Below are 15593 nucleotides of genomic sequence, written 5' to 3' on the forward strand. Positions count from 1 at the left end.
ATTTGTAAATGAGAATATTTTTTTTTCAAGTAATCTAGTGGTTAGAAATTCCACCCTTAAGATAGATAAGTGAGATGATTGAGGTTCGAGTCTCAATCCTTACATATACAATGCAATGTCTCTGTTAACTGAGCTAAATTCATGGGATAATGAAACTTTTTTTTATAAGAAGAAAGAAATAGAAAATGAGGTATTTTATTTGCTTTACTCTTTTAACCCCCACCCTACGTATACTATACAGAAATTTCACGCTATGTGGAGGACAAAAGAAGTCGGTGATAAAGTCGAATGAGATGTTATGGACCCAACCCAACCAACAACCAACCGTTCGTTATCATCATCATCATCCAACCAATGGGGCTTCAAATTCCAAATTCATACACGAGTCCAAAAAATTGTAACAACCTTCCTAAAAGTAGAATTGTATAGTGTTCTTGTAAAATTTAGTTGGCAGATATATATTGCATGTAAAAGAAATTTGAATTTTGGTATGTTCATATATTCATTTAGAAAAAGGTAAAATTCAATTCACAAACTACTTGACCAAAAATAAAATATTATTGTTCGAGTTTTCACTAGTTGGTGGTAAGTAAGAATGTCAATTTGTATATGTAAGTGTGAATTTTTGTGGAGACTATTCTGTTTGAGGTTTCGAAAGTGACAATTATTTTCCCGTAGGGGAGAATTTCCCCACAGGGTAGCGCGTGTTAGATCTTATGTTGGGACTTTGCGGAAAATACCTTAAACAAGAAAATGATGAAAAATAGGATGAATATTGCACATAAATTTCAAAGTGTGTGTATCAAGATTGTTAGAATCGAGTTTTTATCTTAACTTCACATTTTTCTCAGGTAAACTTGACTCGTAACCTAAAATTAAAATAATATTAAAAGTATTATGTGCATGACATATATACAAATATAATATTATAAAATGTTAATATTTCAAAATATTAAGTTAATTATAAAGTCAAAATATACCAAATCACCATATAAATAGTATCATATCTATGAACTTGTATCAAAATACAGATTTATCCCAGCAAATCCATAAACTTTCAAATAACAATCCAAAATCAGAAGATTCATAAGTGTCTAAAATCGTTAAAAAGTTAAAAGTATCCAAAAAAAATAGAATTACTCTATTCAAAAGTTTCATTCTTCTACAAGGCTACGCAAATGATATATTCATTAAAAAACACATGCAAACAAACAAATAGACAACACTCTCGTATCTTTCTGCTAGTTATTTCTTTGACATAAAAGTTGCTTATATCATTTCATTCATAACTAGATCATATGTTGGTACATCAATGAAAATATCACACACACACACACACATTACATATTGGTGATTTCCATATGGTCCTTGCGAGCACAAATCTACCATCGTCATCACGGATGCACGTACCAATACCAACGCAGTTAAGTTGAGTCGAGAACGACGCGTCAATGTTACACATGTATCTCTCTTGTGTCGGCTTCTCCCACTTACTATCAATCAACCCGACCGTGTTGCTGCTGCACTCGACCGAATTACCACATTCTGCTGCTGCTATATATGCAGAATTCGATGATGTCATGTTGTTGTTGCTATTTGAGCACATGTTGCTAGTGTTTTGCCATAACTTGAGGTTTCTATGTTTCATAAGCTCCACATAATTGCCGTCATCCGAGCACTTTCTTCCATATTTAACTGTTGCAGTAGCAGAAAAATAGTTTCTGACATGGTGCTAGTCGTATAGACAAAGGACATGTGAATAAAATGTGAACAATCTTTATAATTATCGTCGCACACAACACAATTCGGTGGACATTAAACTCCTTTATCTCTAAGCTGCGCGCGAGTGGAGAAGCATCCCGACAAATCCGCCACATTAGATTTTTGACCTTTAGAGGAACCTTCAATCTCCAAATACTAGCTATTAGTAATAACAATCTCAACATTTTATTGATGGTTATCTTTACACTTTATTCTCTAAAACAATTCCTCGTTTTAGAGATATCAAAATAAATCACGGCTAATTATCTTCATTAAAATGAAACAACGAATAAAAAATTCAGTCATTTATCATTTTTATTACCTTTTTTTTTTGTGCATCATTTTTATTATCTTTACTTTTCAATTTAATGTAAAAGACTTACACCCTCGAAAACTATAAATATGCAAAAATTATGTTTTAGTTTAATTAAAAAATTAAAAACTGATATATATATATATATATATATATATATATATATATATATATATATATATATATATATATATATATATATATATATATATCTTTACCAAAATAAATAAATAAATAAAATGATATATATAGCTGATATATATTATAATCTAATTTCTAATTTTGAGCAATAACTTTTGCTTATAATAATAGTATTGGATGATATATTACGAAAAAAAATATAATTCACCCAAATTCCTTAATATTTGCCCAACTAATTTATGTGGTTTCAATCCTATGAAAAGTCAAAACATATATATTTTTTTTTGGCAATGTCAAACATTTTTAAAACATGCAAGCCACGTTGTATCGTTTACTCTTGCACAAAGAACATGTTAATGTTACCGTTGTCAACTAAATTATTATCTTATTTTATATTTATATATACACAAAAAATAATTGAAACACTTCATCAAACCAATCCACACTTTATTGGAGATGAGTTGAGTTGGAATCATTTAAACATAAGACTGAAGACTTATATAATTTGTGTTATTTTTCTAATTGGATATCCTCTACATGCAACTGGAGAGATTATTTTTTTCGAGTTTTGTGGACTTAAATAAGTGGTAAATTCTTCCTAAGAGTTTTAACACTATTGCATGCTCAAGTCAGAAATCGAACCCAGAATCTTAGTTAAGTTAAAAGAAATCCGTGGGACTTAAATAAGTGACAAATTCTTCCTAAGAGTTTTAACACTGTTGCATGCTCAAATCAGAAATCGAACCCAAAACCTTAGTTAAATTAAAAGAAACTTGTGTCATCTCATCTAAGTATTCTTGAGTTCATTTGCGCCTTTTTATTAGAATGTCATTCGGTTGAGTTTTAATTGTATATTAATTAGTCCCCGTGAGCATAACTCAATTGCTATGAACATTACATGTAAAATACAGAAACCGGGGTTCGAATCCTGGTATTCTCACTATTTAACTTTAAAAGTGAAATGTTAGTAAAAATCATATTAATTATGAATTAGTAAAATATTTTTTTTTTGACAAGAAATTAGTAAAATGTTGGATATATAAAAGATGAGAGTTATACAATGAATAACTTATAACTTTGGATATAAATGTGACATCTCTTTCTCTTCTGGTTTTAACATGGTGTTGCTTTAAGCACTTCTCTCAACACTTTCTTATTACTGCATTTGTCTCTAAATATAAAATCATTTGAAAAAATTACGGAGATTAAGAAAGTTGAATGTAGCTTGTATTGTATTACATTTGTTGACAATGGATATTGTATTACATTTCTTCAACAACAAAAAAATGGATATTGTTTTGTATCCTTCAAAAGAGAATGAATTAATGTTCTTTTTAAAGTATTTATTCCAATGTGACTTCTCCTATTCACAAGGCTAATTTATCAGCATGCTCCATATTCATTCATGGCAAAGCCATTGCAAGGGCTTCAATACATTGAATCTAGCTTCACGATAAGGATTGAAATTTTAAATAAAAAACTGCTGCAAATTTGGCTTTCCCACCATTTTTTTCAAGCAACTTCCCACCAAATTTTGAACAAATAAACTACTAAAATTTCAAATGTTAAATTTCGAATTATTAGTACAAAGAACTCATTCAATCATTCTCTATATAAAGCAATTGAACTTTCCATATTTACTTTCATTCATGCTAAAAAATGACATAGACTTATATCTTGCGAAAGTGAGACGATTGTACAATCAAATATAGAAACACACAAATTGAGTTTGAGTTAAATCATCAACCATATCTCAATGTTGAAGATAACATGAATCAAGTCGTACCATCAAATATAGATGCATTTGAATTTGAGTTAACTCATGAAGATAACATCAATGTTAACGATACATGAATATATAGACTTTATTGGGTGGTGTTCCATTTACGTATGATTTGTCTTTCTAATTAATGCATAACATTTAAATGTGTCTATCTAATTAATGCATAACATTGGAATGAATTATATTTTATACAATTTAATAATGATATAAATGAATTTATCTATTGTTGTAAAAAAAAATGAAATTATCTATTTAATAAATAATAAATTTAAAGAGTATTTCTTATAAAAAGACAAAAAATAAATTCCAAAATATTTTGTTATAAAAATAACCGGAAGAAGTACCTTAACAACATGTGCACTAAGACCCTTTAAATAAATGAGTGAAGTGGTGAGTATAGCATCTTAACATGAAGAATCTTGGTAAAAAAAATTTGAAAAATCACTTTATATCCCTTGCTGCAACATTAAAAATGTGTCTTTATATTTTGATGAAAGAAAGGAACTTTTGCTTTTTTAGATTCGAATAATCTTTCACTTCCAAAGAAACACTTCCTCCGGTCATATTTAATTTATAAGCAAAAAAACACTTCAAATTTTGATCAGCAAAGTTAACTACTTTTAACTAATTAGTATTGTTATTTATAATATACCCTTATTTAATTATACTACTTTTCTTTATGCATTTATTTCATTTTACTTTTCAAAAGGTGTATGTGATTTCTAAGAAAAAAAAGACTTATTTATAAAAGGTGATATAATAAATTTATTTACATTTTATATTAAATTAAGAAAATTAATTATACTTAACTAAATTTTTTAAACATCGTGAAATAATATTTTTTGTTTATAAATATGACCGAAGTATGTAGCACAATTGTTTTTGTTCTAAAATAATTAACAAATTGGAGTGTCCTCCAACAAAGTCACATTTGGGCTGGCTAAGGGCTAATTGGATTAATTGATCTTCTCGTTTTGAGCAAAGCCGTCGGTTCCAAAGTCACCATTGCCGCCGTGAGCACAACTTCCTCTGTTTTTCGAACCACCGCACTACGCCGTTCAGCCTTGCTATGTTTCTTCCTGGATTAAGCGCATAACACTGCTCAGTAAGTTCTTTCTTTCTGTTCTTAATCGAATTTAATACTAAATTCCACACGTGGCATGATCCGGTGCATAAGATGCATCCAACGGATCAAGTTGAGCTGAAACCACCAAACCTTTCCCTTCTAAAGTCGTCAGCGAATCCTAAATCCTCTCCCATGTGTGTGCGCTGTTTATTTACCCAAAAAACAGGGAACAATTAGTTTTCTTTTCAAAAAAATTTAATAAAAAAAATAAAAATTCATCACCGTTCGTTCAATGATTCACGTTATTAATATTATTCTTATTCGTATTTTCGCACACTTCATCTCTCTCACACCGTCGTGTTCATCCTTCACACCAAAACAAGGTTTCAGTGCTTTTCAAATTCACGTTTATTCATGATTTTGATTTTTGAATCTGAAACTTCAAAATTATCATTACTTTACAGGTTTCTACTTTGTGGCGGCTGAACTGGTTTATACCAATTTGCATTGATTTTTTCAATTTTGGTGAAATTTGATTGAAGAACTATGCAAAAGGATACTACTACTAGTAGTTCTACTCCACCAACTAATACCGGAAGAATTAGGCATCGAAAACGCTCTAATGAGGTTAATTACTTCTTTAAACTTTGGTTTTATCGCTTTTAACTGTTCTTTGTTTTTCTGTATATAAAATATTTTGTATTTTGTATTAGTAGTACTTTTTTTTAATTGAAATTGATTTAACCTACACTAATTTGAAGAAAACATGAAAAATTGTCAAATGTGTCTAATATGGAAAACATTATTGGAAGAAAGGTCAAATTTTTATCTATTTTGTTATATAAAAATTTAGGTTTTAGATTTTTATTACTTGTATTATTTTATTTGAGTTTGGTAGAATTATTGTAATAATTATGGTAAAAGTTATTTATAGTTTGAAGTTTGGACAAAATTACAGTGGTCCCGTGATTTATTACTTCGGAGTTTAATAACTTTGGTCCCGTGATTTTGTCAAACTCATTGTAGAGTTGTTATATGGTGGTGCTATACTGTAGCGGAATTGAAAAATTAGTTATTGTTTTGCAATACACTATTTAGTTCAAAATGTTGTCAAATAATGGCTATAGTGGTGCTATAGCACTGCTGCTTAGAGGAATTTGAACAAATCGCTATTTTGGTTTTTTTTCGCCGTACGCGATTGACGACAAACTCACATTAATTCCAAACATGCAATTAATAAGTCATTAAGTTGAAAGATTTTTGAACCAAATCTCTGCGGTATCTTTTTGGAGAAGTTTTTGTTTACTATTTTAAGATGATTTATTATATAATGCCTTTACTTTTTATATATCAGGTTATTCCAGAAGATGGTAAAGCAAACGGAGGGAAGTTACTTGTTAATGATAAAAGCAAATACAAGTCCATGTTAATTCGTGCATATTCTTCCGTTTGGATGATTGGGAGCTTTGTGTTGATCATCTATATGGGTCACCTCTACATTACTGCGATGATTGTTGTTATCCAAATCTTCATGGCAAGAGAACTTTTCAACCTGCTCCGTCGAGCTCATGAAGATAAGCAGCTTCCGGGATTTAGGCTATTAAATTGGTAAGTATTACATACAAACTCATTAACCTCACAGCCAGGCAATTTATTATTTTCAAATTAGTGTTGTCTTGTCGATTTCCTCCATGGCAGCGCCGTGCCGTCATAGTATGACAAATTTTGTGCCAGCTGCCATAGGCTGCAACAGCTATTATATCCATCATAGGTTGTGACACGCCGACGCCTATTATATCTGCCATAGGCCACATCACCATGTTTATATGACGGGGTTTTGGCTGACTGCCATTATCCATCATCAGATTTATAAAAAAGTCATGTAATAAATTGTTCCAGTTTTTTTTTTTTGGGTACATTAAATTGTTCCAGTTTTAATTGTCATAAAAACCATGTTTATATGTCGGATTTTTGGCCGAATGCCATAATTAATTCGCCATTGGATTTATAAAAAAGTCATGTAATAAATTGTTCCAGTTTTAATTGTCATATACCATTTCAGGCATTTTTTCTTCACTGCAATGCTATTTGTTTATGGACGTATACTGAGTCAACGCCTGGTTAACACAGTTAATTCCGACAAGGTTTTATATCGGCTTGTGAGCAGTCTTATAAAGTATCATATGGTTGTCTGCTACTCCCTGTACATTACAGGTAACTTATGCATATCACTTTTGTTGTTTTAATGTTCATGGGCCAGTTCTTGTGCAATGTCTCTGCCACGTGCATGGCAAATTTGGTTTCCAGTTTCTTAGGATTGCAATTTTACTAATTATTTTTATTTTACACCATTGTAAGGACTCTTATACTTTGTTGTCTTCCCTTTTATTGATTGGGCTCAGGATTTATATGGTTCATTCTCACATTGAAGAAGAAGATGTACAAGTACCAATTTGGCCAGTATGCTTGGACGCACATGATTCTCATTGTTGTATTTGGGCAGTCCTCTTTCACCGTGCCAAGCATTTTTGAAGGGATTTTCTGGTACTAACACTAATAAAAAGAAAATAACGATTGTTTAACAATTATGCCCAAAACACTTCTATTTTTGAGGATTCTCTTAGCATGATATCATACTTTGTAATGTTGTTCCTAATCCATTTGGAAGACATTTTATGTTGGATTGATTGAATGGTATCTGATAGGTCCTTGATCCATAATAATCATGTGAAAGGATGGTTAAGTGAAGTGCATATTTGGTGAGCGTGTAGGCTAAATCACTTAGGATATTTTCAATTCTTGACCAAACAGTGGAAGTGTAGCCTTAGGATAGGAAAACAATAGGAAAAAAGATAGAGAAAAGATTAGGGATTGAGCGATGAAGGAATATTTTCTACCGCATGGGAGGTGACCAAAGTAATTATACTCTTCTCACATATGACTTTTTGGAAAGCCAATAAAGCCGTAAAATAGGACTCCTTGCCGATTTTTCAGAGAATAGAGATAGAGTTTTAAAATGTATCACTCTTTATATTAAGCAAATATTGAATCAAATAGTCTTCGAAAGGCTGTTGAACTTCCAATTACATTCATAAGCATAAGCTAAGTTATTGATGTGAGCAATCAAACAAATGAAATGGCAGATATGAGGTCGTATCTTTATGTCTAGACTTCTCATTGTTATGTAGATATTCTAGTATTTATAATATTGTCATAAATTTGTTTGAAGAATTGATCCGAGTATATTGGAATTGGAGGTTAAAGTGATTTTATATATGCTATTACATAAACACTACATGTCACTTCCCCATTGCTTTTTAATTGAATTGATGTTACTGTTTTGCTGACTTTTTGTACAGGTTTCTTCTTCCAGCAACGCTTATTGTCATTAATGACATTGCTGCTTATTTCTTCGGTTTCTTCTTTGGAAGAACCCCTTTGATTAAGTTATCTCCAAAGAAAACATGGGAGGGTTTTATCGGAGCATCTGTTACAACCATCATATCTGCATTCATGGTGAGCAAATTTTTAAACACATATTTTTAGGGGGTGAGGCTATCATTGAACTAGAATCACTTGGGATGTTATATATTCATTATTGTAACCTTATTGAATGATAGTAACAGCCAAGTAAAACTCAGAGAGCTTGATATTATTTATGGCAATTAAAGTTCTTGCTTATTTAGTCTTTATGTAAGTTAATCTGAACTTGATGCTAATATCATTGTAAAACTCATTTTGTAGCTTGCTAACATCATGGGTCGTTCTCAGTGGCTGACATGTCCAAGGAAGGTAGCTCTCTAACACATAACATATTAGAAGCTCTTTTATTCAACAACCAATTTACTTGTATTCATATCACCGACACCGTTTGGATAAATGCAGGATTTGTCAACTGGTTGGCTTGACTGTGATCCGGGACTACTGTTTACGCCGGAATCTTACTCATTGTTGGGATGGACTCCTCACTGGGTAATCACTTGACTTTCAACTGAACTTTAAATTATATAACCTACAACAATATCTTTGCATTATATGGGTATGTGGGGCACTAGGCCAAAATTCACCAGATAATTTATCCATGTTTGCCAATAACACAAGTTAGATATGTCAACCATCAAGAAGAACATCCAATTTGACTTAGGAGACTCAAAGAAGAAAAACGTACAGAATTGGAATGTGAATATAATCAGGATTTGCTTGAAAACATTATAGACTCAGACTCAAACTCAATAGACCCTATGATTTGCTTGGTCAAGATTATCATGAATGTAAACAGTCGAATTTGAATCATTCATTCTAAGTCCGATTCTTAGATAAAATTGCCATTAGAAAGACGTCGACATAGGATTTGAAAGCCAACATTTCTACCGGCCACTGAATGTTAGGCTTTCTATTTCCATATTACGGTTCAGCTTATAAAATATGACTGGACTGTAATCAGGATATGACAAATCCATAAACCTAGAATATCTGAAAATCATAACTTTTGACACACTTTATGTTGTTTTGTGCAGTTTCCTTGGAAAGAGATATCAATCCTACCAGTTCAATGGCATGCTTTATGTCTTGGGTTGTTTGCTTCAATTATTGCACCTTTCGGAGGCTTCTTTGCAAGTGGATTCAAAAGGGCTTTTAAAATAAAGGTATGCTCTTGGCTATTCCATTTTTCTGATCAAGATGTGATCATGCGAGTGAATATCACCCATTTAGGTCTCAGGTATAAATAGATTTGAAGGTTGTTTCCATTTTTGCAGGATTTTGGTGATAGTATTCCAGGACATGGTGGACTTACCGACAGAATGGACTGCCAGGTAGACTTTTGATGTTTCAATCTACAAATTTATTCTAAGTTGGTAATATTTGACTACTTGGAAATATCAAAAGAATCAAAACAATAGTTCTCTCACACATTTCTGCCCTACCCCCAAAATAAATTATAAAAAAAGAGAGAAAAGAACATCCGTGGAAGAAAATGATGAAGCATTAAAGATGATCTCGCACATTAAATATACAAATAGAAGGGAAATCCTTGTAATTGAAAACATTCAGATTTCATAGGATCTTCAATGAACTCTGAAACATGGTAGTCAATCCCGGGCGATCCCAGTGGGATCCCGGTGGAGCAGAGCGGAGCGGAGCTTTGCCGGGACGGGATGGGATGGAGTGGCGCAGCTAAGCTTCTCGGTGGGATCCCAGCAGGTTCCCAGTGGACCGGAGCGGAGCGGGTCCCGGGTTGCCATCCCGGGTTAAGACTGAGATTTTGTTTTCATGGGTTTTAAAGGCCATTTTTGAAATCTCACTCATTTTAGTAAGGGTAAAATTAGTTTTTTACCTTTAAAACTGTTACTTACTCCTAACTAAACCCTAGCCGCAATTCATTCTTTCTCTCACGCTATCGTACTATCTTCTCTCACTCTCAAGATCCAAACTTCTTCAACCTTCATCTGCTGTTTCTTCTTCAACCTTCATCTGTTGTTTCTTCTTCAACCTCGGATGATTAGACTTAGACTTTGATGATGAACTCGAGTTTTAATTTTTAGTTACTTTATTAATCTAAGTGTTGGAGACTTGACTTTTGCTTATTTATTTTGCTTGACTTTTGTTGGTAATTTTTAGTTACTTTATGATGGTTTTTTTTTTTTTTTTTTTTTGACAAAGATGAAGGTGTTGTAGACTTGAGATTTGTGTTTTTAATTTTTAATTTATGAATGTTTTATGGATTTTGAGATGTTTGTTTAATTTTACATTAATTATATGTTTATAGTATTATTTATGTAATTTATAAATAAATAAAAAATAATAGCGGCATCCCGGCCATCCCGCTCCCCGGGATGCCGCTATCCCAGTTTTGGGGCTGGCCGCTCCGCTCCGGGATCCGGGATTAACTACTATGCTCTGAAAAGATATTCAATAACTAATAAACATATGCCATCAAAAGAATGATTTAATATCATTGTGAAATTGGTTAGAGGTATATCTTGTGCGCTCCTCCTCTCCTGTCCCACTATTTTAACATAACACCTCCTTTAGTCCTTTTCAGTTCATTATGAGTATCAGACTAGAAGTGAAAACATCCTAATTTTATGCTTTGATGTAAAATTCACGCAAGATTTGACCAATTTGTCCTTGTGTAGATGGTTATGGCCGTGTTTGCGTATATTTATCATCAGTCATTTGTTGTGCCGCAAAGTTTATCAGTTGAAATGATTTTGGACCAGGTATTTTATTTACAAAAATGTTAGCAACACACTCTTTTAAAATAATATTTTGAAAAACATTGTATTTATGGTGTTTACACTGGTTACTTCAGATATTGATGAACCTATCATTCGATGAACAAGAAGCTCTGTATAGGAGGCTTGGGGAAATGTTGCAACAAGGAATTCAAAGGATGACTTAGATTCATTGCAAGGTGTATTTGTCCTTTATCCTTCTATTTGATTCCTTCATTTACAAGGAAAATGGAAAAAGATACTTTGTAAATGTGTGTTCTATCTATTGAGTGAAAGGGATCAAAGATTTAGGAACCTGTCAAGATCTGTACAGTGTGTATCTTGACAGTTAAAATATGACAGTCTGTTTCTCTTGCTACTGTTCTCGAATATTTTATTAATTGCTTTACTTGAACAGCCATTGCTAACTCAAATATCTTGGAATATTCAAATAGCCAATGGCAGGTCAAGATGATGCCTTTATTGTTTTTCAGTTCCTTGGGGGAATGTTAACATTTTGCAATTAACTGTAATTTGAATGACTTTGGATAAATTATTCTACTGCAATAAACAGTAAATCTTGTTCTACTTGCTATCATATATTGCAAATATTGTGAAGGGAAACTATTGGACAAAGCACACAATAGAATACTTAACTGTTCAAATGATTGCTGTGATTTTGAGTGTATGTTTGGTATCTTTTGAGTGTATGTTTATGTAGTTTCTGCAAAATCACGGTGGATCACCGTGATTCGGAGATACCTACCGTGATACCGAACATAAGCTGAGTTGGCATGTCATCCTCTCAACAAGTACAGATTTTTATGATTCTTTTGGCTTGTTTGTTTTCACGCTCATTTGGACTATCAAGTGTACATTGATGATGTGTTCAAAGTTGCCAATGTATGTCGCGTTTATGAGCATACATTCGAAGTGGTTCAAGGCCAAATGTATTGGGCGACATACGAAGGTCCGAAACTTTTTCCCCGTCCCGATATGAAAAGGGTCAAGAAAGGTCGTCCAAAAAAGTCCCGCATTAGAACCGAAGTGGACGAATTCGGCAAAAAAGAGCGCCTATGTGGTTTATGTAGAATGCCGGATCATAACAGAAATAATTGTCCTAATGTTGCGGGACCCTCGTCGTAACTTTAATTTTTAATTTTATGTAATTTTTTTTCCATGTTTATATAATGAATGAATGAATCCATCAATATTAGAGGTTAAATAATTTATAATTTTTTTCTATGTTTATAATTGTCCACATTCATACGAAATAATTAAAATCACATTCATACGAAATAATTAAAATAAAATAAAGACTTACATCATTTTTAAGAAACTAAAGTTCACGTACATAAACCAAAACCAAAACCAAATAGGTCTGGTAAAATTGATGTTACTGTTTTGCTGACTTTTTGTACAGGTTTCTTCTTCCAGCAACGCTTATTGTCATTAATGACATTGCTGCTTATTTCTTCGGTTTCTTCTTTGGAAGAACCCCTTTGATTAAGTTATCTCCAAAGAAACTGGTGTTATATTTTTATCATATAATAGTTCTCTTTTCTGCAATATGAGGAGTTAAACATATGTGTCCCAGATATTTGGTCTTTGTATCCTATGATATTATCCTGGCATTAACCCAGCAAACAACTATATATCAAATTTGAGAAGCGAAATATTGGAATCCGTCGAAGAAAGAAATTTGCAAGACACTTCAAAATGTGTTTCTCTGCATATTCTTTAATTCAGCTGGTATTAGATTCTTTAATTCAGTTTGACATTGAGCTCTAACTCTAAGTCCTCCAACTTATTGGTATTAATGTGTGTTTGGTTGGTTCTATATTATGCATCTTGAAAATCGCCCACTTAAGTTTTCTAATATCACACATCATGCAAGTGTGACTCAGTGCCTTGGGTCCATTGGTGGTAATGTTTGGTATCTTGGAGTGGCTAAGTCATCCATTGTTGATTCAAACGGAATCAAGGACGAGACAGTGGTGCAGTCACGCAGCGGTCATTTTTATGCACCTCCTGCCATTGAGGATGTCCAAGTTTTCAAGATTGCAGGTTCTAAATATCTCAAGCTTAATCGAGGGACATGGCATGCTGGTCCTCTATTTAAGTCTGATACAATGGACTTTTACAATCTTGAGCTGAGCAATACAAATGTAAGTTTTTCCTTTTCCCTTTCAATGAAGTTTTACAACTTACATGCACCTGAATTCATTTGCAATGCTCTTTATAATAGGACATGGAAATTATACTCATCTTTTTTTATAGCTTAGTGCATGTTGTATGTATTTATATACGGTTTGTTATTCGTACAGGAGGTTGATCATACCACACACAACTTTGACAAAGAAAACGGAGTGGTTTTTTCGATCAATGAGTAATTTGAGCTTTATGTAGTTTCCAGCGTTTCGAATGATTCTGCTTATTATGTGTCATCAAATGACAGATTATTGTATATACAAAAGTTGAAGCAATTGGACACAGCTCCAAGGTTGATCAAAGATTAGTTTATCATACTTACAACCTGTGAAAGATGAAAGATAATCGGATCCAAATCATCAAGAGTTTTCAGGCAATGCCATTTACTGCATTATGTACGAAGCATGAGGACTACATGAGTTACTACATTAAACTTTACCTTCCTAGCCTACTGCACGAGCAATTTCCATATGATCATGAACAAAATTGTAATAATTTCAATGTAATCTCATATTAACAAATCAATCAATGTTATTCTAACTTTAATATATTTTTGTTGCTAGTTATCAATCGGTTATGGTGGAGTTAGTTGAAATTGAAAAAGGGACGAGCAGAAAGACCGTTGCTGCTGCCAAAAATACCGATAAAACACAACTTTTCATAACTTAATGCCAGTCTCAAAGGGAAAAGTGAGTTCAAATAATTACCTTCTATGTAAAAGGCGATTTCCTCCTTCACTAGTAGAGTACTGAAGTGAGTGAATGCTAGTGAGAATGAGATTTAAAAATAGGCAAATACTACTAAATAGTGCCCCGGGGCCGGGGCACTCTTTAAGCCCTTAAATAGTAAGCTTTTTATAGAATTTTTATCGGAATGCGTAAAGTCAACGCATTGGAAATTATAGTATTTAACTTTTTGAATAAAATGTTTCTTTAAATGGAATGCTTAAAGAGTGCCCTGGGGGCACTCGTTAGCAAGTCCCTTAAAAATAAATTAAAGTAGCTCATGTGGTACTGTTGCACCCACTTCTCATGTTGCATAAGATTGCCATTCTTTTTCTTGAATGCGTTGGAGCTTGCTTAGTCCACCGCTTAATGATGTATTTTGGAGGAATAACAATTATATTCAAATGATTAAGTACTCGAATAGCATGACAACAAAGGATACCAATAAATTGAAAAAGTTGACAACTACACTCAACACTTTGATCTTCAGAGTTGAAGGTAACTCTATGTTGCATCATATCCCCAAACAAGCATACTTCATATGCATATAACAACAAATTTTGGGTGCAACTCTTCAAAACAAGATTATAGACATCTCTTGATAAGATTTTTCATATTCCCCTCGAACTAGAGAAAAAATAGCTGGTGTATAGACATTCTCTTGCATTTCTTAATAAGATTATATTCATATTCAATGATGGCATCTTCTGACTCATTTCATAGTTAGACTCTATCTCCTTATATCGCATGTCGTCTAGCAATCTATCAAAGTTTCTGAAAAATTCTAACACATTAAAGGTAGCCCTCATGTAAAGCCTTAAACGACCGTTAAAACTATTACTTAATTGTGTAGTTCTAGCACCATCTGAAAAGGTTTGCCGGCCATATACCGAAGCCCATTTTTCCTTTTTCTTAAAAAACTCTTGCATCCATTTATTTTGGCGAAGGTCATGCTTGTCTTGTAATGACTCCCAAGCATCGAGAAAGTCATTCTCATACTCAAAGTCATAAATGCAACTTTGCAAATCTTTAGCAAAATGATTTGATTTCTTAAAGGCATGATTAACATTCTTAAGCGCATTTTGAAATAAATGCCACAAGCATAAACGATGATATGATTCGGGAAAAACCTTTGAAATCGCTTTTGCCATCGCAGCATCTTGATCTGTGAAGATTGTCTTCGGCTGTTTACCACACATAGCTTTAAGAAAAGTCTTGAACAACCCGTTCTTATATCTTTGCGAGTCATTTTTCCTTCTTCATCTTTCAATCTTTTAAAGCCTTCTTTAAAACAAACAAATTTTTGAGATATCACAATCTCCTTATCTAATTTACTTTTGTTCTCCAGTCTTTTCTAATACTAAAACCAACAAAGCCA

General features: G+C 32.7%; 2 protein-coding genes across 3 annotated transcripts; both read left to right on the plus strand.

Moving 5' to 3' along the window:
• The first annotated feature begins 4949 nt into the window (after positions 1–4949).
• LOC123898361 (phosphatidate cytidylyltransferase 2) lies at positions 4950–11874 on the plus strand. 2 transcript variants are annotated; one of them, XM_045949298.1, is made up of 12 exons: positions 4950–5103; positions 5529–5691; positions 6419–6672; positions 7127–7278; positions 7467–7608; positions 8424–8580; positions 8809–8856; positions 8950–9036; positions 9582–9710; positions 9822–9878; positions 11202–11285; positions 11378–11874. In XM_045949298.1, the coding sequence occupies exons 2-12, from the start codon at positions 5611–5613 to the stop codon at positions 11465–11467; spliced, it is 1281 nt and encodes a 426-aa protein (XP_045805254.1). In that variant the 5' UTR covers positions 4950–5103; positions 5529–5610; the 3' UTR covers positions 11468–11874. The 2 variants fall into 2 exon arrangements, with proteins under 2 accessions (XP_045805254.1, XP_045805253.1); XM_045949297.1 differs by lacking the exon at positions 4950–5103 and adding an exon at positions 5258–5447.
• Positions 11875–13114: 1240 nt separating this feature from the next.
• Positions 13115–14036, plus strand: LOC123896285 (the record flags this gene model as incomplete). Its single annotated transcript, XM_045946697.1, has 2 exons — positions 13115–13447; positions 13607–14036. Coding segments are annotated over 2 exons (399 nt in total), but the record flags the coding sequence as incomplete, so codon positions are not given.
• Positions 14037–15593: the final 1557 nt, after the last annotated feature.

This window comes from Trifolium pratense, linkage group LG7 (assembly GCF_020283565.1).
Source record: "Trifolium pratense cultivar HEN17-A07 linkage group LG7, ARS_RC_1.1, whole genome shotgun sequence".
Taxonomy (NCBI): Eukaryota; Viridiplantae; Streptophyta; class Magnoliopsida; order Fabales; family Fabaceae; genus Trifolium; species Trifolium pratense.

Coding starts and splice junctions, on each gene's coding strand:
- LOC123898361 (XM_045949298.1), top strand. CDS start 5,611: ATGCAAAAGGATACTACTACTAGTAGTTCTACTCCACCAACTAATACC. Junction 5,692..6,418: donor ATCGAAAACGCTCTAATGAG/GTTAATTACTTC, acceptor TTTATATATCAG/GTTATTCCAGAAGATGGTAA. Junction 9,037..9,581: donor TGGGATGGACTCCTCACTGG/GTAATCACTTGA, acceptor TGTTTTGTGCAG/TTTCCTTGGAAAGAGATATC.